The sequence below is a fragment of the Protopterus annectens genome, chromosome 10.part0, assembly GCF_019279795.1.
Source record: "Protopterus annectens isolate FY-2018-M chromosome 10.part0, PAN1.0, whole genome shotgun sequence".
In the NCBI taxonomy this organism is placed as follows: Eukaryota; Metazoa; Chordata; order Ceratodontiformes; family Protopteridae; genus Protopterus; species Protopterus annectens.
In genome coordinates, this window is record NC_056744.1 from 644,852,699 (window position 1) to 644,875,773 (window position 23,075).

Sequence of the window (23,075 nt, forward strand, 5' to 3'; positions counted from 1 at the left end):
CATCTACTGTTTAACTTGAGACAGCAATCCAAACCCTTCAGCCATCCATGTGCTTTATGTAATAAATGGGAGCATGAGCAGCAGACTACATTAAAATATGTTAGAAACTAAACTTTTAACTTAAATGTAGGTTAAACTCCTTTTTATTAATACCAAAACACAGTTTAACACATGTGCATGCGAGTACAGGCATACACACCAGTTCAGATACCTGAAGCAGCTGCTGCAGCAGTCGTTTCCTTCCCTCCATGAAGCAGCCCAGGCCAGACGATAACCCACACACAGAACTGCAGTCATTTCCTTAGTCGCAGATAGTTTCCAAATTCCTTAGCTCTACAGCAGTAGTAGTACCCTTCACGCTCGCAGATCTTTTCCAGATTCCTTAGGTCTGCAGCCGAGCAGTACCCTTCCCGCTCATAGACCATTCAAAAAGGAGGCAGCCAGCCGGAAATGTAGCCGCACCTGAGCCCTTGAGCTCAATTCCGACAGGTGGATGGTGCTGACGTCATCGCGTACGCGATGACATCAACAAAATACGGAAAAGAAAAGAAATCTAAAAAAAGCTGGGAAAAAGTCAGAAATCAAGGGATGCCACTCGGGAATCGTGGCACCCCATTATTTGACCCCAAAACTTGGGTAAAACCAGGTAATTCGGTACGGTTGGGAGGTATGCTTTAGAAGCATCTTGTAGGGCTGCTTTCACTGGGTCTGTACTGAGAAGGCATATTTGGCTAAAGGAACAAGTTATGCCAGACCATGTCAAAGCAAAATTACTAGATGCTCCATTAAATCAGGAGCGTTTGGCACAAAAGCAGAAAAAGTTCTTAAAAAGATGGAAGAAAAAGCTTAATCTATGCAAACAGTCGAAGATTTCTTACAGGTGCAGCCACCTAGATTCAGTAGACATTGGCCTTCAAAAAACTGGTCCTGTCCAGTCCCTCTCAGCCCAAACCCAGGGGAAACAGACCACCAAGGCTACAGTCTCAGGGTATGCAGAGATCTAAACAGTGGAGTGTTTCCACCTCAAAACCAGGGAGTGGTAAGCCACCCCCTTATGGAAAACGTTCACAATGACTTTCCAATTATCCTTCTCAGCCATGCCCAAGTACTTGCGCCCCAGGAGGAAAACTCGCCCTCATACAAAAAACTGGATGTCCATTACTGAGGACCGATGGATTCTAAACATTGTATCCCAGGGATACAAATTCTACTTCCACTCACTGCCAACCCCAAGCGGGTTCCCACACCTTCCTCCAAACCAGTGGCAGAGGCTCAAAAGCAAATGCTTTCCCTTCTTCATATCAGGGCTATTAAACCTGTTCCCATAGAACAAAGGAGACAGGGTTTCTACTCCAGACTATTCCTGGTGCCCAGAAAAGAGGGCTCTTGGCGCCCTATCCTGGATCTATCAATTCTCAACACCTTTCTGGTAGTCCCAAAATTCAAAATGCTTACACTGCAACAGCTTCTTCCTATGCTAGCCAAGGATGCCTGGTTAGTCACCCTAGACTTAAAAGAAGCTTATCTGCGCATCCCCATAAGGGAGTCTTGCAGGAAATATCTACGTTTTAGGGCAGGCTCTTTGCATTATCAGTTCCCTGGACTTCCCTTTGGCTTATCTACTGTGCCCAGAGTATTCACAAAAATGCCTGGCTCCAGCCATTGCATACTGCAGGCAGAGAAATATTCAAATCTACCCATACTTGGACAATTGCCTGATTCAGGCGGACAGTCAGGAATTGCTACTTCAGCACCTGCTATTTTTAAAAAGACTTCTAACTTTACTGGGATACACCATCAATGAAAAGAAATCACAACTGGTGCCCAGCCAACAAATTGTATTCATGGGAGCAAGCTTGAACACAACTTCCCAGATGGCATTCCTCACTCCAGAAAAGCAGGTCCATTTGACAAACTATTTCAAACTAACGGCCACCAAAACCCAGCTGTCTGCAAAGAAAATACTGCAAGTCTTAGGGTTCATGGCCTCATGCATTCTGCTAATTCCATATGCAAGACTGCATATAAGGAAGCTTCAATGGTACTTAAAAAAAAAAATCTCTGGTGTCAACTTTCTCAGGACCTGGAAACAGTGATTCTTTCATACCTTGTCTAAGGGCAGAGTTCCTTTGGTGGGCAGAAGCATGCAACCACAACAAGGGACTTCCTTTCACTCAACTCCTCGCTGCCCAAACCCTGGCAACATACGCATCAGACTATGCATGGGGAGCTCACATGGCAGGCAAATGGAGCCCAGAACAAATTCCCCTGCATATCAGTCAAAAAGAGATGCTAGCTGTACAGAGTGCTCTGACAGCCTTCAAATATTTTATCCTTCCAGGACAGCTCTTGATAGACAGACAGCACCATGGTTATGTGGTACATAAGCAGGGCGGAACTCATTCTTACCCACTCTGCAGGTTAGCCATGGCTCTGTGGAACACAACCTTGAGCAACCAGGTGCACCTACAAGCTCAATTCCTGCCAGGCAAATAAAATTCACTTGCAGACAACTTGAGCAGAAATTTACTGGACCCTCACGAGTGGAAACTGGAACCCAACTCATTCAAACTTCTAACCCAGAGGTGGGGAACACCACAGATGGACCTTTTTGCTTCCCCCCAAAACCACCAATTGAGCAACTTTTGCACCAGGAACCCTCACAGCAGTGCCTGGAAGGTGGATACCCTATCCTTTACATGGGAAAACATCTCAATTTATGCCTTTCCTCCTCTCAAAAGTACTACTCAAGATCAAACAGGACAGGCCAAGGGCAATCCTTATTGCACCAGACTGGCCACGCCAGCACTGGTATCCACTCCTACACAGTCTGATAGCAGTGCCACCCTGGCACCTACATCAGACACCTTCCCTGTTGTCTCAGCAGGAGGGACAGATTTTGCATTCACAGCGGCAAACCCTAAACCTTGCAGCCTGGCTTATCCCCTGAATACACCACCAGCATCCCTCAGCAAACAGGTGCTGGACATCATCATTGAGGCCAGAAGGCCTAGTACTAGGAAATCCTATGCTGAAAAGTGGAAAAGATATTGTTCCTGGAGTCAGTCTCAAGGAAAGGACACAGCTGTGCTCACCTTACCTCAAATCTTTCATTACCTAGCAGAGCTGCTCCACAGAAGCCTATCCTTCTCATCCATTAAAATTCATGTCTCTGCCATCTCAGCTCATTATAATACCAAGCCACCTCTCTTTTCTCACTCTCTCTCTCATCAAACAGTTCCTGAGAGGAGCTAACAATTTAAGGTCCCTTAGGAGAGCTCCCACCCCGGCCTGGGACCTTAACTTTGTACTGGAGAAGCTCACACTTCCCTCTTTTGAACCTGCTGCTTCAGCAGAGTTAAAATTCCTCTCCGAGAAAACAGCCTTATTTCTAGCTATTACTTCAACAAGAAGAGTGTCTGAGTTACAGGCACTAATGGTGGTGGAGCCCTTCATTATTTTGCATGCTGGTAGGGTTTCCCTCAGGACTAACCCTTCCTTTATGCCCAAGGTGGTATCCATTGTGGTTTTAAACCAACCCATCCATTTGCCAACCTTTTTCCCTAATCCTCAGAATAAAGGGGAAAGGATCCTGCACTCGGACGTGCACAGACAGCTCAGGTTCTACTTTGACAGGACTAAGCCTTTCAAAAAATCTGACCAACTGCTAGTCAGCTTTGCTACAGGGGCAGAGGGCAAGGCCATTTCGAAGCAAACCATTTTCAAATGGATAGCACACTGCATCCATTTCTGCTACAAGCACCATGGAAAACCTACCCCTCTGGGGATCGGAACTCATTCCACTAGAGCTACTTCAACCTCTACAGCATTTCTCAGAGGACTGGCTACCAGGGACATCCTGGAAGCTGCAACCTGGAGTTCTGTGCACACCTTCACCAAGCATTACCACTTACCTATTTTTTCTAAATCCAGAGCTGGATTTGCTACAGTAGTCTTACAAGGCCTGCTAGCCAGCCCTAACACTTCTTGACTGCCTCCACCCTTCCTCAGCTTTGGGAATCAACCCAAGTGTGATGACTGCAACAGTGAAACACGAAGAACATAGTGCAGTTGTGTACACTTACCATAAATGTAGATGTTAGTGTATTCACTGTTGCAGTCCTGGTTTCCCTCCCTCCAGCCCCCTGGCTTTCTGTATCCTTTCTACCTTCCTCTTTATGGCCATCTTTTATGGCAGGGGTATTTACTTTTTACTGGAGGCGTTCCACACCATGTAATAGCTTCCTATTTTGGGGGCTTCTGACATCTGGGACAAGAAGAACTGATGTAATGGCGTCGGCTGCATGTTTTATACCCCTGATGACCTGACTTCATGGAAGAGGCGACAGCATCTGACGCAGAAATCCCAAGACTCTGGTGTTCGGGCCGACTGAGGGCTACCTGCAGGCAGATAACTCGTGTGTGATGACTGCAACAGTGAATGCACTCAAACATCTATATTTATGGTAGGTGTACACAACTGTACTTTCTGAATCTCTAAAGCTGCTGGCACAACGACACTATTTATAAGCATTTGTCATGGTAGTACTCTTCTGAAGTGCCAGAAGCACACTTGTCCTTCATTGTTGCATATTGCCCTACTGCTGAAGTAATTAATACTCTTATCAGAGTAGCCAGACCACCAAAAGATAGAGAGAAAATCGCATCAGGGCACTGGGAAGTCAGTTTAATTTTTTTTACAGCTTTCCTGTCTTCCAGAGTGCACTCCCACATTAACGATCAATTTTCTCCTTTCACCTCCTTAATGGACATGGAGAGGCATTATTAAAGTTAAAATGGTTGAACTTCAGATTACACTGCCATCTCAGTTCATGGCATTTTCATATGGTGTGTTCATTTTTCACATCTGGGTTCTTTGACTGTGTCTTAGTGCTTGTGTGCTGCTACTTCCCCACGATGTTGTTTGCAGTGAAATGCATACAATGCATTCACCTCTTGATGTCCTTATTACAGGGTTATCAAGTTCTGTATTTTTTTTTTCTTGCACAGTTTAAACTCCTATGTTTTGGATGCTGTTCTAGTCGTGCCAAAACCCTTTTTTATCCCTTATTTGTTTCAGTTGGATAACTGGGCAGGTGGACTAGTTGACAAAAACTTTTCACACACAACCCTGGAACCATGGTGTAAGGCATAAACAGAAAATTATATATAGACTAAAGATTCCATTTTTTATGACACAGGCAATTTTAGCTGTCCTTATCTGTTATCTTGTGATTTTTTTGTGGGTTTTGTTATGGACTGTATGTGATTCATTTTAATTTGTGCAGCTTTTTGTAGATGCTGTGTGCCTAATGGGCTTGTCCTTGCAGATGATTTTCTTCATGTTTCACTGTTGCAGTCATTACATTTGGGTAATCTGCTGGCAGGTTGCCCTCAGTCGGCCTGAATAACAATGTCTTGGGTCCTGCATCAGTTGCTGTCTCCTCTTCCATGACGTCAGGTCATCAGAGGTATAAAACAAGCAGCCGACCCCATTTTAATCAGTTTTTCTTGCCGTGCGGTGCCCAAAGCAGAAGCAGTTCGCAAGTGCTGGTCGGCAGACTCCTGAAATTTTCGTTTTCGAGTTTCAGAACCAAAGTCTTCAAACTAAAGCTAAGTACCCCGTTGGGGAAACTTTTTCTTGCTCCTTACCGATGTCAGTAAAAGTTAACAATTGCATTACTTGTGGGAAGCAAATACCTCATAAGGATTTTTATTTGTACTGTATTCCTTGCCTAGGCCCTGACCACAACGTGCCTTGCTGTCAGTTCTGTGCTAAATTTAACCAACGCACTATTAAGCATCGTTATATTTTTGCTTTTAAATATTTTGGTTCAAAATTTTAACTACCCAGATAAGCCGTCGGTTAGCAATCCGACTACCGGAGTTCACAAAAAATGCAAGGAAAAAGACTGAGACAGACCATCGAGGTCCAAAACCGATGATGAAGCTTCTCCTAAGCCAGTCGTCGGTACTCAGTGAGGCGCTTTTGCAGCCCCTGATACCCACTACTTTTGAGTCGCAAGCCTCTACCGAGACCCATTCGGAGTCCGGTATGCCACGAGATTCTCAAAGTATTGTACCCGCGGCTGTCTCTCCCTTGGATGGGTCTGGAGCTGCTGAGCAGGCACCGGCTTCTGAGAGTGTTTTCAGACCTCAACATTTTTATATTAAACTGACGCCATCAACAAAAACAAGGTCAAAAACAACTTCTATGTCTAAAAAACCAACACATGAGCCATGTTCTCCGGCCCCTATGCCTAAAAAACAAATGATCAAAATGGCTGAGGACTTAATTACCTTGATCAGGGCCCCCCCCCCCGCTAAGAGGCCTAAGCAAGGCACTGATTATGAATCTTCAGATCAGGTTTCCATTTCTTCTGATCAGGAATTTTCTATTCCACCCTATGAGGATTCTGATGCAGAGGAATCCATCCCATCTGCATCTCCTCCTGAGGATTACTGTCTTGGAGAGACTTTACATTTTCATTGGGAGAGTCAGGATTTTTCTGAATCAAAAAAAGAGGCTTAAGGATTTCCTTCTACCTCAGCATAGGCCTTTGGCAATACCTCCTGTATTAGACATTGTGGATGATGTGTTCTCTGAATCAAGCATGGCTCCTGATTCATTGCCTCCGGCTCCTAGTAAGCCAGACAGATATTACAGGGTTCCTGACTCCCACAAATTTCTTTTCAAAAATCCTGCTGCTGATCCTGAGACTATTTCTCAGGGTCCCAAAGGTGTTGAGGCTTCTACAGCCAAGAATCCTACTCCTTCAGATAGAGATTCCAGGGTGCTGGTTAGATGGGGTAAGAAGGTGTATACGTCCGTAACCTTGGCAAGCAGGGCTTTAAACTGCCAGTTTCATATGCTTAAATATCAACAGCATGTTATGAGCTTACTGAAACAGAAAATTATGTTGATTTCTGATTGTGTGGAAAATAGTTGCAGGATTTATTGCATGTAGCAGAACAGGTTGGAAAGCATACTTTGCAATGTGGTTTTGATTCCTTGGAGGCCTCTTGTAGGGCCGCCATTACTGGATCTGTGATAAGAAGGCATGCCTGGCTCAAGGAGCAAAATCTGCCTGATCATGTTAAAGCTAAATTGTTGGATGCTCCTTTACAGCATGATACTCTGGTAATAAGGCAGAAGAGGTTTTAAAGAAAATGGAAGACAAAACTAAATCTATGCAAACTGTAAAAGATTTTTTGAAACTGCAGCCACCCAGGTTCAGTAGGCACTGGCCTACTAAAAATTTGTCCTTTCCTGTGTCCACCAGAGCCACTCAGGGCGAACCCAGGCGCTCAGAAGGCTCCAGATATCAATTGCAAGGATCCTACAGGTCAAAGCAATGGGGTGCCTCCACCTCCAAATCTGGAGGTAACAAAGCACAACCCTATAGTAAGCAGTCTCAGTGACTTTCCTGCACCATTTCCAAGCACTTATCTTTTGGCAGCCCCCTTGGGGGGGAAACCAGCACTTCATGCTCAAAATTGACAATTACCCAGGACATGTGGGTATCAAACATAGTATCCCAGGGGTACAGATTCCATTTCCATACTTTGCCAATTCCAAACGGATGGCCGGATCTGCCACAAAACTAGTGGGCAAAGGCCCAGAAACAAGTCATGTTCCTCATGGATATGGGGGCTAGTCAACCAGTACTAGAAAAGGAAAAAGAACAAGGATTTTATTCAAGACTTTTCCTGGTATCGATACTGGACATATCGATTCTGAACACGTTCCTGGACATTCCAAAATTCAAAATGCTGACTTTACAACAGCTACTGCCTATGCTAGGCAAGAATGCTTGGTTAGTGACTCTAGACTTAAGAGGCATACCTGCATATCCCAATAAGGGAATCTTGCAGAAGATACCTCCGCTTCAAAGCAGGCTTTTTTGCATTACCAATTCTCTGCACTGCCCTTTGGCTTATCTACTGCGCCCAGGGTCTTTACAAAGTGCCTGGCACCAGTAATTGCATTCTGCAGACAAAGAAACATTCAAATTTATCCTTATCTGGACGATTGTCTCATTCAGGCAGAGGACAAGGACACTCTTCTTCAGCATCTGGCATTTGTAAAAAGGCGCCTAGCATGCCTAGGGAACACGATAAACGAAAAATCACAACTGGTACCTTCTCAAATGATTACATTTCTGGGTGCAAGCTTAAATACAACTGCCCAGATGGCTTACCTCACGCCAGACAAACAACTGCAATTGACAACATACTTCAAACAACTGCAATTGACAACATATTTCAAACAAATTGCAACAAAAACCCGGTTATCTGCAAGACAAATTCTGCAGGCTTTGGGGTTCATGGCATCCTGCATTCTACTAATTCCATTTGCGAGACTGCATATGAGGAAACTTCAATGGTACCTAAAAAGTTTATGGAGTCAACATTGTCACAGCCTGGAAACCATGATCCCTGTCATTCCCTGCTTACAACAGGAGTTTCTTTGGTGGGCAGAGACATGTCACCAAAACAAGGGGCTGTCATTCACTCTTCCCCCTGCCACCCAAACCCTAACTACAGATACATCAGACTATGCTTGGGGGGCCCACCTGGCAGGGAGATGCATTCAGGGCAAATGCAGCCCAAGCCAAATGCATCTGCATATCAACCAGAAAGAAATGTTAGCTGTTCAGAATGCTCTGACAGCCTTCAAGGACTTACTTCATCCAGGACAACTACTGATAAAGAAGGACAACACCACATTTATGTGGTACATAAAGAAGCAGGGGGGTACCCATTCCTACCCCCTCTGCAGACTAGCCATGGCCTTGTGGAACACAGCCTTAACTTACCAAATACATCTTCAAGCTCAATTCCTGACAGGAAAGCAAAATACTTTGGCAGACGACCTAAGCAGAAATCTTATGAACCCACACGAATGGAAACTGAATCCACAAATCTTCAACATGTTAACACAGAAATGGGGAAGCCCAGCCATAGATCTATTTGCCTCTCCCCAAAACTATCAGTTGGACAAATTCTGCATGAGAATGCATCACAAAAAAGCATGGAAGGTGAATGCTGTATCCTTCAGCTGGAAAAACCTATCAGTCTGTGCCTTTCCCCCTCTGCCTGTACTCTCCACAAAGTCTTAAAAAGTCAGACAGGAAAAAACAAAAATGATTTTAATTGCTCCAGACTGGCCTCGCTAACACTGCTATCTGCTTCTAAGGAATATGTCACACCTTCCTCTGTGGTACTTGCCTCAGACACATCGCCTACTGTCTCAGCAGAACTATCAAATTCTGCACAATCCGCTCCAAACTGTGAATCTTGCAGCATGGCTAATCAACTAATTATTCAAACCACATCTCTCAGTAAAACTGTGATGCATGTCATTTTGGAAGCCATAAGGCCTAGTACTAGAAAATCTTATGCTGATAAATGGAAAAGATTCTGCGCTTGGAACCAAGCACAGGGAACAGACACAGCAAAGCCCAATATTCCTCAGATTTTACAGTACTTAACTGAGATGCTTGACAAGGGCCTATCCTTTTCTTCAATAAAAATCCATGCCTCTGCCATCTCGGCTCATTACAACACAGATCCTCCACTCTTTTCTCATCCACTGCTAAAACAGTATCTCAGAGGGGCCAAATATTTAAGGCCTCCCAGGAGAGTGCCAACCCCCGAATGGGACCTCAGTTTTGTGCTGGAAAAACTCACCCTACCTCCATTTGAACCAGCAGCTTCTGCAGATATAAAATTTCTTTCTTGGAAGACAGCTTTCCTTTTGGCAGTCACTTCAGCTAGAAAGGTTTCAGAACTACAGGCCCTCATGGCAGTGGAGCCATTCATTATATTTTGCCCGGACAGGGTGGCCCTCAGGGCCAATCCTTCCTTTATGCCTAAGGTGGTATCCAGTGTGGCTCTTAACCAAACCATTCACCTACCAACTTTTTTCCCAAATCCACAGAACAAGGGGGAGCGGATTCTGCATTCATTGGATGTACACAGACAACTAAGATTCTACTTGAACAGGACAAAATCTCTAAGAAAGTCTGAGCAACTACTGGTAGCATTTGCTGCAGGATCAGAGGGGAAGGCTATATCAAAGCAGACTATTTCTAAATGGATAAGCCACTGTATTCCTTTCTGCTATTTGCACCATGGTAAACCTGTGCCAAAGGGCATCGGGTCCCACTCCACCAGGGCTGCCTCCACTTCAGCAGCCTTTCTCAGAGGGGTCCCTACCAAAGACATTCTAGAAGCTGCTACTTGGAGCTCTGTTCATATGTTCGCAAAGCATTACCATTTACCTCTCTTCTCTAAATCCAGGGCAGGCTTTGCCACTGCAGTCTTGCAGGGCCTTATAGCTGCTCTTAATGCTGTTTAGATCCATCCTCCCATCCATAGCTTTGGGATTCTACCCAAATGTAATGACTGCAACAGTGAAACACGAAGAACATACTACAGTTGTGTACACTTACCATAAATGTAGATGTTCGAGTGTATTCACTGTTGCAGTCCGAGTTACCCACCCACCATCCCCCAGTCTATACATTTTCTTTCCTTCACTATACTCAAAAGCCTTAGTGGTGTATTTGCTTTTAGTTGAAGGTAAATTTTATGTTTCTAAGGTGCATTTATATATATTTACTGTTTGTTTATATATTTTTGCTCCCCATTTGGGGGGCACCTGACATCTGGGGCAAGAAAAACTGATTAAAATGGAGTCGGCTGCTTGTTTTATACCCCTGACGACCTGACATCATGGAAGAGGAGACCGCAACTGACGCAGGACCCAAGACTTTGTTATTCAGGCCGACTGAGGGCAACCTGCCAGCAGATTACCCAAATGTAATGACTGCAACAGTGAATACACTCGAACATCTACATTTATGGTAAGTGTACACAACTGTACTTTCTTCATACTCAGTGTTGCAGTAGATCGCACTGTGCCTGATATCCAAAGTCTTTGCATCATTCCTTGCTGACAGATGTCCAAAGAGCAACATCTGGATGTCAGAGTGCAAGTAGCTATATGTCAACAATTTTCACACATTTTGTCTGTTCTGCTTGAGGCCTCAGCATGACATTTCTAATTGTCCTGAGTATGCATAATTCCATGCAAAAAAAACTCAAATGTAGGGTCAAGATATTAGCCACCCATATGAAGTCCTCGTTTTCATTTTCCCTAGTGGCATCACAACCCACTTCTACCACAGGGCCTTCTCAAACAATGGCTTCTGCTACTGTTATGAAATTGAAAGACAAAAAGATCAAGGACTCTGACATTATCAAGAAAGCTCCTGCTCTAGTCCCAGAGTCAACAATGACCCAAATGAGGCACCTTTGTAGCCCCCTGGTTTGGCAACTCCGGCCCAAACCCTCTGCTGTGACCACATGGAAGACCACCATGGTTTCCAGACTACCTACCACTGTTACCATGACAAAGAATTTGATTTGGTCTGAGGTCTCTCAACAGGCCTCGGCTTCTGGCGTTTGCATTCTGGGTCCCAAGGGAGTCGCCCTGTATACTTCGCTTAGTGAAACCTTAACCAAAGTTGCAGTTAGACAACCACAATCTCAGGTCATCCCTTCTAAACAGACAGCTAAACCAAAGTTAACCACTTTTTTTCTTTGCTCCTGCCTTCAACTACTACTCGGGCTGAAGCTCAAAACCTCCTAAAAATAGCACAGGAATTAATGGCCTTTTTAAGAAATCCAGAGAGCCCTCACATGTTTCTGCTGCTGAAGCCTTCCCATCCAGAAGAAGCAGGGATGTAGCCTTTCATGAAGATTCAGGTTCCTCAAGCTCAGAAGATGAGGAGTTGTCCTACTGTGGGTACCTGCCACCACAGACTTGTCCAGATTGATTGTGATGACACCCTCTCTTCTGCCCTACCCCCCTAGGACCTGTCTTTTGGGGATATCCTTCAAAGAATGAATAAAGCTTTCAAATGGAAAAGCAAGCTCAGACCCATTTACAGGGAACTGCGAAGTTTGCCTTTTTCCGGGCCACTGGCTATCCCTCCTTTACATGCAGTACTGGATGATGTTGAAGACATTGCTTTACATCCTGATTCTTTACCCTCTGGTCCTAGGACACCAGACAGGTTTTACATAATCTCACAAGCACCTTTACAAAAATCCCAAGGCTGACTCCTCAGTAGTTTCTACTGAATCCACAAATGGTGTACCTAAGTGGCTAACTAAACATCCCTTACTTTAATGATAGGGAATGTAGACTGTTAGAAAAACTTGGAGAAAAAAAAGCTTATAACTCTGCCACTTTTGAAATGAGAGCATTGGATTGCCAATTCCACATGCTAAAACACCCTGAATCTCTCCAGGACAAAATTTTAAAAAAGTCGCACTCTTTTGCAGATAGGACCTTATCAAAGGAAATTCAGGAGACAGTCGAATAAGCTTTACAAGTCTCCAGACAATCCTGAAAGTGTGGCTGTGAAGCCTTTGATGCATCATGCTGAGCAGCTGCCAAGGGTTCTGTCGTCTGCAGACATGCATGGCTCTGGGTCCAGCCTCTGTTAGATCAGATCAAGGTTATGAACTACAGGATGCTCCACAAGGCTTTCAAACCTCCAGTCGAACAGGTTTTCGAGACTCTTGATAAGAAAAGAAAGCAAGTAAAAACTGTGAAAGAATTTTATCCATCTGACACCAAGGTGCAGTAAAAATTACCCCTCAAAACTTTTGCTTGTTCCCCCTAGACAAGGCAAGGGAAGACTTCCCCATGGCAAACGACCCAGACAGTGTACTAGGTAGCAACCAGAACAATCACACAAAACAGGGAGCTCCAAAGAGCACACCCAGCACAGAGAGACCAACTTTGACTGTGTTCAACCCTAACCTTCCATATCCCTCTCTTCCAAACCTCTAGCTGGAAGACTTGCCTTTGTAAATCAATGGAAAACCATCACCAGGGATCAGTGGGTCTTTAACATCATAGAAAGGAGCTTTTACAAAAGGCTTCTACTTGAGGATCTTTCTAGTTCCAAGAAATGAGGGCACCTGGAGGCCCATCCAAAACTAAAGTTTCTCCAATATCCCAAAGTTCAAAATGCTTACTTCGCAAAAATTACTTCCTATGATCTTCCAAGCCTCTGTCACTCTAGATATAAAAGATGCTTGCCTCCATGTCCCAGCAGTAGTCAGTCACAGAAAAACCTAAGATTTGTATCAACAGGCTCTCACTTCCAATTCTGTTCTTCACCATTTGGGCTGTCCACTGCACCCAGCGTTTTCACACAATGCTTAGCTGCTCTGATAGCATGTTGCAAAACTATGGGTGTTCATATTTACTCCTATTAATTCAGGGAAGATCCACAACAGAGACCCTAGACACCTTGCAGATCACTGTAGACTGCTTTCAAAAGGTAGATCTTGCTTTAAATCTTCAAAAGTCACAAATTCTTCTTCAAACAAGGTTTCTGTCTATTTGAGCAGTCAGAGATTTGGCCCAACAGAAAGCCTTCCTTCCCCAGAACAAGATATCTTTCCTGATAAATTCCCGGACCAGTCTGTTTCCAAAACAACACGTCTCACCAAGGGAATTTCTGTGGATTTTGGGTTACATGGCCTCCTGCCCTCTCATGATCCCACTTGCAAAGTTATGCATGAGAAAACAAACGTGGTGGTTTACAAAAAAGAAAACATTAGTGGTTCCAAAAAAATGCTTGAGAACAGCATTCTCATCCCCTATATACCCTATAGCTTTTCCTTCCATGCCTGAAGGAGCTTTTGTGGTGGAAGAACACCATATTGCTCAACCCAGGGGAAATTTCTCATAGAATCTTGTATTCTAGGTCAGAACAGTATCCTGGCAGATTCTCTAAGCAGAGGTCTTCTAGACCTCAGCAAGTGGATGCTGAAGCTCTCAGGTGTTCCTGGACCAAAGTCTACAGTGTGTATGGGGCAGGGTGTCTCCTTAGACCTGTTTGCCACTCACCAGAAGAGACAGCAGAGGTCAACAGACAAGGACTTGGAAAATAGATGCTTTTGCTGTCACATGGACTAACTTGCCCTTTATGCATTTTTATTGCCTCTGATCTCCATGTTACTGGTGAAAGTCAGGAAGGACAGAACCAGCATGATCCTAGTGGCCCCTTTCTGACAAGGTAACACTGGTTCACCCTTTCTTTTTCATGTCCCTCAGTGAGAGGAGGTTCCTCACCCTGCCATGGGAAGTAAATCTCCTCAGCTAAACTAAGGAGTCCGTCTTCCATCCTCACCTAGCCACACACAAAGGTTAACAGCCTGGAGAAGTGGGTTTTGATTCCAAGTAATGCCTCATATCACCCTTAGGCCAGAAATCATCTCAGTCCTGGAGTGCCTTTCAGGCCTGTTTAGACTGAGATTTTCTTACTCCAGTGTTAAAGTACATGCATTTGTCATCTCAGCTTACCTACATAGTGTTCAATCTATGTTGCACCCCCACATGAACCTTTTCCTAAAAGGAGTAAGTCGCTTGATCATTCAGAAGGAACCCTATTCCTCCCTGTAATGTAAATTATGGGCTTGAGAGACTCATCTTGCCCCCTTTTGAACTTGCTGCCACAGCCTGTCTGAAGACACTCACTTGGTAGACTGGTTTCTTTATAGAGGTCACATCAGCAGTGAGGGTCTTAAAGCTACAAGCCCTCGTGTGTAAAAAGCCTTTCACAGGGATAGGGTAACCCTTAGAACAAACGCATCTTTTATACCTAAGCTGGCATCAGAACTTACCCTAAACCAGGCTGTTCACCTGCCAGTCAGACAAAGCAAGTCCTTCATTCCCTGGATGTGCACAGGCAGAGCAGTTTCTCTGTAGATGGGACAAAAACTCTGATAGAGCAATCACCGGTGGCTTTTGCAGAGGGTAAACCAGACAGGCCTGTCTCCAAACAAACCATTTCCAGTTAGGTAGCCAACTGCATGAAGTTCTGTTACTCCCACCATGAAGAAAATTCTGCTTGGGTATATTAAAGCCCACCCCATCAGGCGTGGTGCAACTACCACTGCTTTCCTCAAAGGAGTCCCTACTCAGGCCATCCTAGAGGCAACCACATGAAACTCTGTGCACACCTTTACAAAACACCTTAACCTAGGTAATGTCTCCAGAGCTAGAGCAGGTTTTGCTACTGCCATCCTACAAAGCCTTATTTCCTAGGGTCATACAGATGACCTACCACCCACCTGTTGACTTTGGGAGTCCGTCCAAAATCACTACTGCAGCATTGACTATGAAGAACATAGTACAGTTGTGTCCCATTTACCATAATTGTAGATGTTTAAGTAGATCAGTGTTACAGTAATACTCCCACCCTCTAATCCCTCTTTCTGACGACCACTTTTCTCTCCTCTTGTTGGGTGCAAGGGTAGAGGGGAGTTCTTGTCAGATAGTCCTCTCATCTCCATCATCCTCCTCTCCATCTCATATGATATTTCTCTTCCTCACTCAAATTCAGACAACTGGATAGGCTGTGGTGTCCTCAAGCATCAGACTGCTTGTTTACTGCTTAGAAAGACCTGAGGATGACATCCATCTGCTAGGGATGATGTAAAGACGCTATAAATCAGGCCTGTTGAGGGCTTCTGTATGGCCCAAGAATCAGTACTGCAGCACTGATCTGCATCACCATCTACAATTATGGTAAGTGGGACATGACTGTACTTTAATTCATCTTATTCTGGTCATAGGCTATGTACATTTAAGATTTTTATCCAGCCTAATTTTCTTTTTTCCACTTGAGCTATTCATTCCAAATATGCTTCCATAAAAACAGCTGACTGACTGAAATGGTAGTGTGTCTCCTGTAGAATTTTATGGGGCAACAGAAATTTAACTAATCCTTGGCCAGTTCCGGATTACTTTGTAGCTACTGACATTTGTATCCCTTCTTTTCTTTTCTGCATCATATTTATTGAAGTTCTTTTCCTTTGTGGACTTTTAGACTTGCTTTAGCCATTGTGACCCATCAATTTTTCTTGACTCCAGAAAGTCTTTGCTATGCACTGTTTCTTATAACCTACATACAGAACTTTTACCACTGAGATCCATTAATGGTTCTGGAGGTAGGTCCTGGCAAGGATAGTGGACTTTCCTTCCCACATTTCTTTCAGTCCCAGAATTTTGTTTTTAAAATGCCTTTATTAAATTATCGCCCAAGACATAGGCACACTTACATTAATAGAAAAGGAACCCAACCCAACCATATTGGCTTTTTTCATTTACATGCATTATAAATTACATACATTTTCGTTTTTTTCTTTGTAACAGTTGTCATTTAATCCAACATTGCGTAAATTTCTCAGTTCCTGCCTTCCCTTAAACCTCACTCCTCCTGAACATTATTCAGCATGTATTCCCACAAATTCCATTTTTTCTCTATGTAATTTGCGCCTTTCCTTTTGTAAAGATCCCACTTCCAGTTCTTTTTTCATCTTTTGTAATTTTCAGTACTGCAAATGTAGTTGGTCTAGATTCTGTTTTCCAATTTCTAGTAATTGTTTTTTGGCAGCCCGTCAAATTAAACTTAAGGACTCACTACATCTCATCTCAGAATATGTCCTTCTGTTCACTTGCTGCAGTATTCTTAACCTGAGGGGGACCTCCCACAAGAAGGTGACCCAATGTTGGCCAGTATACAAGTGTCTTACACTACTTAAGGGTATGTGGTACGTCGCATGTAGGCTGCAATTGGACATAGGCCATAAAAGGGACGTGTGCATGTACCATCCTCAGAACGTTTCTGTGCCAGTCAGAACGCCATTCTGACTGTCTGCTTGTATAAGTGATTGCAACTTTAGCCATGGGAAAATTTTCTCTTTACTACTGTTTTGGTTATGTCATCCAAGAAGGGCAAGTGCCAGTGTGGAAGACTAGTTCCACATAAGGACAGTTGTGTACAGTCTCTCTTTTGTTTAGGGCCTAGCCACGACCATATGTCCTGTAGCATTTGCCAGTCCTTTATTCCCAAGACCCCTAGAAGCAGGCTCTCTTCTCTTGCTATCTGTTTAGAGAACCAACAGCTTATGTTGTTAGCTAAGAGTATGGAAGGTACCTTGGGATCCGACACCTAGCCAGTGAAGCACAAGGCCAAGAAACCTCTGCCTGCGGCTTCTGCTGCACCTCCACCGTTAGACTCTCCACCGAAGTGTTGGTCAACCCGGAGGCATGTCCCACTTCAGGCACATATTTATTGGCTGAGCCCATTTCTGAGTCTGCCTCGACTTCGGCCGTGAGCGCATCTTTGGAGGTAGAACAGAAAAGATCAGGATGTCACGGGGAAACATGGACTCAGTATTACAGAGGGCTGGGGGGGTGTACTACAAACTCTAGTGAGAGAAGAAATTGAGTCAGACACTTTTGAATGCAGGCCTTTGTCCGGTCCTCAGATGTTGCATAGGATTGTTTCTCCTGCAAAGAAAAAAACAAAAAAAAATTTGTCCTCTGCTAAAGAGGCCCCTACAGATTGGGAGGCCTTTTCCCAAAGCTTTTTTCAGGCTTCACGGCACTTGAGCAGCCTTCCTCTCAGCCTGCTCCTACTCCCCAACCTTTTCCAAAAAGGATTAGAGACCGTGACAACTGTGATGAACAGGAATCCTTGGCTTATTCAACACAAATTCCTTCTCAGGAATATGTTTCCCCTGAAGAGGAGTCAGTCGATGCTGATTCTCCTATGGAAGAGATTTCATTTGGTGAATATCTTCTGAAAAATTGGAGAACACTTTAAGTGGGACACACCCCAAATTTCTTATGTCCAAAAAAGATACGATCAACTTCTACAAGTTGATTTTCCTAACCCCTGTGCAGTTCCACCTGTGCATCCTGCAGTTCTGGATGCCTTTCGTAATGCTTCCCAAACCCCAGACTCCCAGGCCCTATCTCCCAAGAAGCCAGACCAGTTCTATAAGGTCCATGAGGATTGTAAATTCCTCTTCAGGTGTCCTGCTGCAGACCCAGCAGTTATTTCTGTAGCTACAGATAAACTATCTAGGATGCTTCCTTCTACCTTGGGCAGATTTACATTTCAAGGAATTTGATCTCCCTTCCAGAAAACGGAACACATCAGCATCAGGGAAATGCAATTACTGCTTCTAGTTCTACAAACATTTCACCCTCTTCTTTACTCAGGCCCCTCTCTCAGACAACATGACAGTCCTTTGGTATGTGAACAAGCAGGTTGTCTTTCCTGATATGGGAATTTCATGCACAATACCGCATGACTATTCAGGCAGTGTACATTTCCTCCAATGGGAATCTAGTGGCATATTCCCTGAGATCCTTGACTTAATCCCACAAATGGATGCTTCAGAGGGATGTGTTCCTGGACATAGTCCTCCAGTGGGGTACTCCTCAAATAGATTTATTTGTCTCCCCCTGAACAGCCACCTTACAAAATTTTGTGCCAGAGTCCCAAGTGTTCTGGTTTGGAAAGTAGGCACCCTCTCCTTTTCTTGGAAGAGGATGTTTCTGTATACATTCCCTCCCTTTCCTGTAATCCCAAAGGTCCTGTTCAAGATTTGATGGGACCAACCAAAAATCTTGCTGGTGTTGCCCTTTTGGCCAAGGCAGCACTGGTTCCCCCTTTCTTCTACATTTAGCCAAGGGCCGTCACCACACGTTACCCCACAGAGTGGACCTTCTCACATAAAACAGAGGATCCCTGATACATCCACATCTGTCACTGCTACAGCTGACACTGTGGGTGAAAGGATTCTAATTCCTTTCAGACACTTATTCTCTGAGGATGTGCCAGGGTTTTGCAGGAGGCCAGAAAACCCAATACTAGAAAGTCTTGCATTTCCAAATGTACTACAACCAAGTATTAGTTTAAGGGTGTGCACACACTTATGCAACCAGCTTATTCTACATTTTTTTATTTTTTATATTTTTCCCCTAACAGATTTGTTTGTTTTTTATTTGAATTGTACAGGTTATAGGTCACATTAAAGGTGGGAAAAGTTTTGAAATGATTTATTGTGGTCATATTTTTTTGCATCGCAAAAACCTGGCATTTTAACAGCGGTGTGTACACTTTTTATATCCACTGTACATATCTGTCTTGATTGCCAGCTTTCCTGTAGGTTACTTAAAGCAAAATCTGTTCTATAGAGGTTGCACTCCCTAGGACAGTGTAGATATGGCTTCATACGAATCAAATTTGTCTCGGACTTGAATGATTTATAAGGCCGTTAATGCCAGAAACTTAAATGTACATATTTTTTTATTGTGCTGATGTCCTCTGCAGCCCTATAAGTAAGGGTTTTTTTTCTTGTCCCAGAGACTTGTTTGGGTGTGCTAATGTGGTTTTATTTTTACCCATATTTTTTTTCTGTCCTACAGTGTAGTGTGTGTCCTCGTTGATTAGTGTACCCAAACTTATCAATATATATATTTTTTTGCTTGACCATACTCCAAACTACTGCTAAAAAGTTTTGAACTGCATCTGAAACTTTTGACATTCTAGTTTGTGTTGTCCTAATTTAAGTACACTTTAATAAGCCATTTCTTAATTTGCAAAATGGTGTTCGAGTCAATTGTTTATTTGTATAAGTAGGAATTGGGTATCTCTTCATGCAGTCTCTGCCAATGATATCCAGTTTCTTCACTGTCTAAATAGGTTTGTGGCCCCAGAGAGGAAAGACAGCTGTAAATGAAAGTAGACAATAAAACATCTGAGAATCCACAGACTCCTTTAAGAGTATGACCCACTTTGTGAGAGTAAGAGCAAAAGGACTACAAACTCCTTTCTGTGCAAGTTTTTCTCAAGCCAAGGTGTAAAACCCAGGGAGACAAATTAAAACACATGTGTATCGAGGAAGCTGAATGATGTAAAAATGCCACAGGAGGGGAAAAGGGCAGCTATGTTAAGCTTATTTTATATAGGCAATGTAGGGATAATTTTATAGGGAGAAATATACGCTGTGAAAAAGGAAGTGTGGCATTTAAGGCATTGTCATCTTTTAAAGGAATCCCAGAGCCAATTTTGTGGAAGTAGATGAGTTGCAGTGAGTTCTGTACTGTAAACACATCACCATTAGCTTCCATTTTGTGTAGGCATTTTGTTTTGGTGCTGTTTAGCACAAATATGTAATGTAATAGAGAAGAACTTCTCAGAAGTGCATTAAGAGATTGCTTCTGTTTCACTTTTCAGACACCATAGCATTTAGTTATTGGATAACTGTCTTTTCTGTGCTGTCAAAAGCTTGTGCAAGGTCTGTAGTCATATAATGTGCAAAGTAGTATTTCTACTAAATCTGTACGTGGTTTTCTCTTTTCACTTTTGTGCTTCATAGCTTAAACTTGTTTTGAATTTTAGTAACTTTTTTTCTTTTTTTTCTGTCTCATTCTCTTTCAGTATTCTCCTAGCATGACGATGAGTGTGTGATTCCTCCTTTCCCTCATTTATGACAGAAGGAATCGGCTGCCATGGGGAAGACAAAATTATGCAAGAAGAAGCAAAGCAGTTTGGCAAGGAACCGGGGGAGTACCCCAGTTTTAGTTTCATGCAATAAAAGGCTGAACTTCTCTTATCAGTAAAACATGAAGGACAACAAATCCAAGAACCGTTCTTATTGGCGGATTACATCTCTACATGACAAGTTTTTGTTTTCTGGGAGTGGGGGAAACAAACTGAAGCTTCTAGCACCCAAGCTGACCTCCACTATGTCATTTTACATTTGTGCTGTGCTACTCAAGGAAGATAAATTGAGACCTCGTGTTTTGTTGTCACCCCTTTTTTTAAAAAAGAAAAAACTAAACAAAAAGGACAGTTATCAGAAAGATGGGTTTTGTGGTTGATGGCCTGTTAGCACAGTGCTTCCTTTTCCAGCTGCAGTATATTTTCGTTGAAGAAATGGCATTCTCTTTGGGGTCACATGGATGAAATGACCCATACCATGATAAGATCACAACGTCTCTCAAGGACACGTACTGTGGTCATTTCCACCTTGCACTCTCAACCAGCATTGTCTGTTGCACTGATTGTAGTAAGCCTGCCAGTCCCATGGTGTGTTTCATGGAAGTTTTCTCATTTTAGCAGCAAGAAACAGAGACAAACTGTGGATAAAACAGCTTAAGGAGATGTTAATCTCATGTGATCTTATAAGGATTTCACTTGTACGTACATGCCTTGAAACTGAATAGTGATATTTTTATTCTCTTTGCAGTTACGTAGGTTATTTTAAGTTTACTTCCTGTTGTGGTGCGGGAACTACAAAACCGTAACAGAAGTCATGAAAAGACATGCTTGGAAGGAGTACTGAGATCATTTGTACAGACAATACGCTACCCTGCAGTTTTTGTTTTTAAAAAAAAAAAAAACTCCAGTCCTACACCATGTATATTCTATGTAAAATATTATCTGCCTGGACATAACTGTGCTGGTTCTTGAGAACATTGTTGCTGTTTTTTGTGTTTTCTTACATTGTAGTCTGGTTCTAAATAAGAAAGACAAAAGTAATTATTATACAATGTAGTTTGTGTTTGATATTTGTTGATAATGTTTTATTAAGAGTTGTTTTTTCCTTGCACCCCTGCAGCTATTTTATTGGGGGGGGGGGGCATCAACTGTGTTTGATCCCACTGACTGCAAAATATGGGACATTTGATACTTTGTAGGGAGTAAAGTGACTTTAATTACTTGCTTTTTATTAAGCATTTTAATTGTGCTTGTATGTAGAAAGTTGCTGAAAAATGTTCTCATAATTGCAGTCAGATGAATATAATTGAAAATGCTAAATGAGGTTTGTTTTATTACTTTTAACACCCTTGGTATCCATGGGGATGGAAAATTTGTTTTGCAGAAATAGCAGCCCAGTTATGTAATTTTACAGATTATAGTTAAATTATTGTCTTCATCAGTATCGGGATGGTTTAAAATGGAATGGTTCATTTTCGCCCCTCCATACTATAATAAATATAAACTTGAAAGGTACCTAGCGCTTTGAAATCATGAAATGAATTTCTGTTAAAACTTGTTAAGTAGAATTTACATTGGTAGCTTTCACTGGAAAAAGACAAGAAAATAACACCTTCAGCATACTGTTCTTGAAATTAAGCCATACGACTGAGATTTAGATCATATAGACTACTTTTTTAGCCTTTACGGAGATCTTGCTTTTCTGTAGTGTGTTATCTAACTGTACAAGTTCAGACAGTCTTAATGTTCTTTTTTTTTTTTTCCTGTGGTCAAACAGCATTATGGCTGTTTTAAAAGAGTAAATGAAATGTATTTTTCCACTTCCTCCATCCTCCTGAATAAGTATTCTTTTTCTTGTAACAAGGTAAAAAAAAAAGTGCAACCAAACTTTCCCCCTTTTTGAGAATGTGCCTTTTTTAAAAAAAAAAAAAAAAAAAGAAAACCTCAGCAGTTTGCAGAGAAATTGCAAGGCGTGATACTGCAGTAAATCAACTGTTGCAGTTTTCTACTCATCATAAAATGCAATGCAGTAAGCCTATTCTGTGGCAAAAAGACCCAACTAAAGTTCATGGCCTTTTCTTCCTTCTCTCCTGGATTAGGTAGTAATAGTTAGAAACATAGCAATTATGTTGCTACTCTCCAGAGAGAAGCACTGGAACTGTATTAAAAGAAAGGGAAGTACTAAAACCACGTATATCCGTCTTTCATAATCACTGCTGCAGCAGCCAAAGCTATACAGACTATTTCCCGCATAAGATATAACAGCTGGACTGCTTTTAAAGCTTCAGGGCAGCTTCCACACTCCCAGACCATTAGTCAGCTCAGATTTGAGTGCCATGCTCTTCAGAGCTTTCCTGCTGCAGAGAAGAACACACGTCTCTGGGCTTTTGAGGATTGACAGTTGGCTATCACTGTTCAAGTTCGCTTTGGGGTGAAACACTTTCCACTTTTTTCTTACAGAAAATGTACTTTTCTGAAAAAGTACTTTTAAACTAGGAAGGTTATTTTGCTGTCTTATGACTTCATGTACTTTTTAAGTGGGAGTGCATTTTTTTTTTTACTTTTGGGGGTTAAACTTTGTTTAAAACGACTTTTTCCATGGCAAAACTGTCATTTTACCTTTTTGGGGATGGGGAAAGTATTTAAAGTGCTTTTTACTGTTTTTTTCTTTGAGGCAAA

At 42.7% G+C, this 23,075-nt stretch overlaps 1 protein-coding gene across 1 annotated transcript in view; it reads left to right on the plus strand.

Moving 5' to 3' along the window:
* Positions 1-21,445, plus strand: part of SSBP3 (single stranded DNA binding protein 3) — a 687,989-nt gene extending 666,544 nt beyond the window's left edge. The window contains exon 17 of the mRNA XM_044085486.1: positions 20,334-21,445. Within this exon, the coding sequence (XP_043941421.1) occupies positions 20,334-20,363 (30 nt within the window). The 3' untranslated portion in view covers positions 20,364-21,445. The remainder of the gene's footprint in view (positions 1-20,333) is intronic.
* The last annotated feature ends 1,630 nt before the right edge of the window (positions 21,446-23,075 follow it).